Raw genomic sequence first — 2,500 nt, forward strand, 5'->3', positions numbered from 1 at the left:
AAACAACGTAGAAGAGACAGGCAGCCAGAGACAGAGCGTTAGAGCAAAAACAACAACAAAAAAAAAAAAGAAAAAAGAAGAAAACAAGTTCCCTCTTATCATCAAAAGAGAAATTCTCCAACAATAAGAAAAATAGTAAACCCGAAGGAAATTCAAGTCCAGTATTCAAGGAGGACATTTCTCTGCGTCTCGAGGGCTACAAAGAAGCTTTTCTCTCCTCGACGCCGGCGGGTTATGGAGAATGGGAAGGAAGTGTGCGTGCGAGTGAGATTTTTGTGAATGAAATCTTTCCTCTTTTTGTGAATGAAATCTTTCCTCTTTTTGTGAATGAAATCTTTCCTTTTTTTTGTGAATGAATCTGTCTTCTTTGTAGGACTGTAATGAATGAATGTGAGAGGATATGTGCGTAGGGAGACAATGGGCGGGGAGATTTAATGAAGGGTAGCGGAACAATGCGTTTCTCTTTCTGTGTCTCTGTCTTTCTCTTTCTCTCGCTTCGTCTCTCTCTGTCTTTCTCTGTGTCTGTCTTTCTTTGTCTCTGTCTTTCTCTTCGTATGTCTCTCTCTTCTCCTCCTCCTTCTTCTTCTCCCTCTCCCTCTCCCTCCCCCTCCCTCCTTCTCTCTCTCTCTCCCTTCCTCTTTCTCTCTCCCTCCTTATCCCAGTACCCCACTCCCTCTCACTATCCCTCTATTCCCTCTTCCCGCTCTCTCCCCCAGACTTCTAGCCCCTCCCCCACTCCCACTCCCTCCCTCCTCCATCCCACTCCCTCCTTCACACACCCTCCCCCTTCCCCTCCCCATCTCACCCTTTCTCTCTCTCTCTCTCTTACTTTCTTACTTTTTTCTCTCTCTCTTTCTTTCTTTCTTTCTTTCTTTCTTTCTTTCTTTCTCTCTCTCTCTCTCTCTCTCTCTCTCTCTCTCTCTCTCTCTCTCTCTCTCTCTCTCTCTCTCTCTCTCTCTCTCTCTTCTCTCTCTCTCTCTCTCTCTCTCTTTCTTTCTTTCTTTCTCTTTCTCTCTCTCTCTCTCTCCCTGCCTCCCTCCCTCTCTCTCTCTTTTCCCTTCTCCTCCTACTTCTTCTCCAACCCCCTTCCCTTCCTCATCCCACCCTCTTCGCCTTTTCCCCTCCCCGCCCTCCCTCACCCCTCTCCCTCCCCTTCCCTCCCACCCTCCCTCCCACCCCCTCTCTTCCCCAGCCCTCTAACCCCTTCCGTCCCCCTTCCCCCCTCCCTCCCCTTCCCTCCCACCCTCCCTCCCACCCCCACTCTTCCCCAGCCCTCTAACCCCTTCCCTCCCTCCACACAATCCCCCTTCCCCCCCTTCCCTCCCACCCCCACTCTTCCCCAGCCCTCTAACCCCTTCCCTCCTCCACACAATCCCCCCCTTCCCTCCCACTCCTACTCTTCCCCAGCCCTCTAACCCCTTCCCTCCCCCCCTTCCCCCCCTACCACCCCCTCTCTTCCCCAGCCCTCTAACCCCTTCCCTCCGACCCTGCAGAAGCCGAGGAGAAGGTCACGAGCGAAGCCGAGGAGGAACTGGGCCAGACTGACGGCGAGAACGAGAACCAGCGACTCCTTGGCAACATCGTCGTGAGGTTGGACGCCCTCGAGAGGATGCGGGAGGCCCTGGGGCAGCTGGAGGCGTTGCAGGAGCAGGAGGAGAGGCAGCAGCAGGAGGAGGAGGAGGAGGAGGCGGCTGGTCAGGCTAAGAGAACGCAGGTGGGTAATTTTTTTTTTTTTTTTGGTATGTTGTTGTGGTTTGCTTTCGTCTGTGTGTGTGTTGGGTGGGTGGGGGGGGGGTGTTTGTGTGTGCGTGTGTGTGTGTGTGTGTGTGTTTGTGTGCGTGTGTGTGTGTGTGTGTGTGTGTGTGTGTGTGTGTGTGTGTGTGTGTGTGTGTGTGTGTGTGTGTGTGTGTGTGTGTGTGTGTGTGTGTGTATGTGTGTGCGTGTGGGTGGGTGGGTGTTTGTGGGTGTTTGTGTGTGTTTGTGTGTGTGTGAGTTTGTGTGTGTGCGTGTGCGTTTGAGTGTGTGTGTGTGTGTGTGTGTCTGTGTGCAAATAGAACAACGAAGAGAAGAACATGAAAACATGAATATGAGAGAGGAGGGGGTATAGAGAGAAGAAAGACAGAAGAGAGAGAGAGAGAGAGAGAGAGAGAGAGAGAGAGAGAGAGAGAGAGAGAGAGAGAGAGAGAGAGAGAGAGAGAGAGAGAGACAACCAGACCGAGAAGAGAAAATACACACACCTCTTCTCCCTCACAAGTACACACACAAACCATTCCCTTCTACACATACACCACCACCCTTTCAACACACCACTCCCCCCACCCACCCATCCCTCCACACACAAAACTCCCCACCCCACACCCCTCCACACACAACACCTCCCCAACCCACCCCACCCCCACCCCACCCCTCCACACATAACACCTCCCCAACCCCCACTTCCACCCCACCCCCTCCACACATAACACCTCCCCTACCCACCCCACCCCCTCCACACATAACA

General features: G+C 52.8%; 1 protein-coding gene across 1 annotated transcript in view; it reads left to right on the forward strand.

The window, feature by feature from the left end:
• Positions 1 to 2,500, forward strand: part of LOC113808492 (eukaryotic translation initiation factor 5B) — a gene marked incomplete in the record, with an annotated part of 173,331 nt that overhangs the window by 162,347 nt on the left and 8,484 nt on the right. Inside the window, 1 exon segment of the mRNA XM_070113308.1 lies at positions 1,494 to 1,714. Coding sequence (XP_069969409.1) covers positions 1,494 to 1,714 — 221 coding nt within the window.

The sequence above is a fragment of the Penaeus vannamei genome, chromosome 34 (assembly GCF_042767895.1).
Source record: "Penaeus vannamei isolate JL-2024 chromosome 34, ASM4276789v1, whole genome shotgun sequence".
NCBI lineage: Eukaryota > Metazoa > Arthropoda > Malacostraca > Decapoda > Penaeidae > Penaeus > Penaeus vannamei.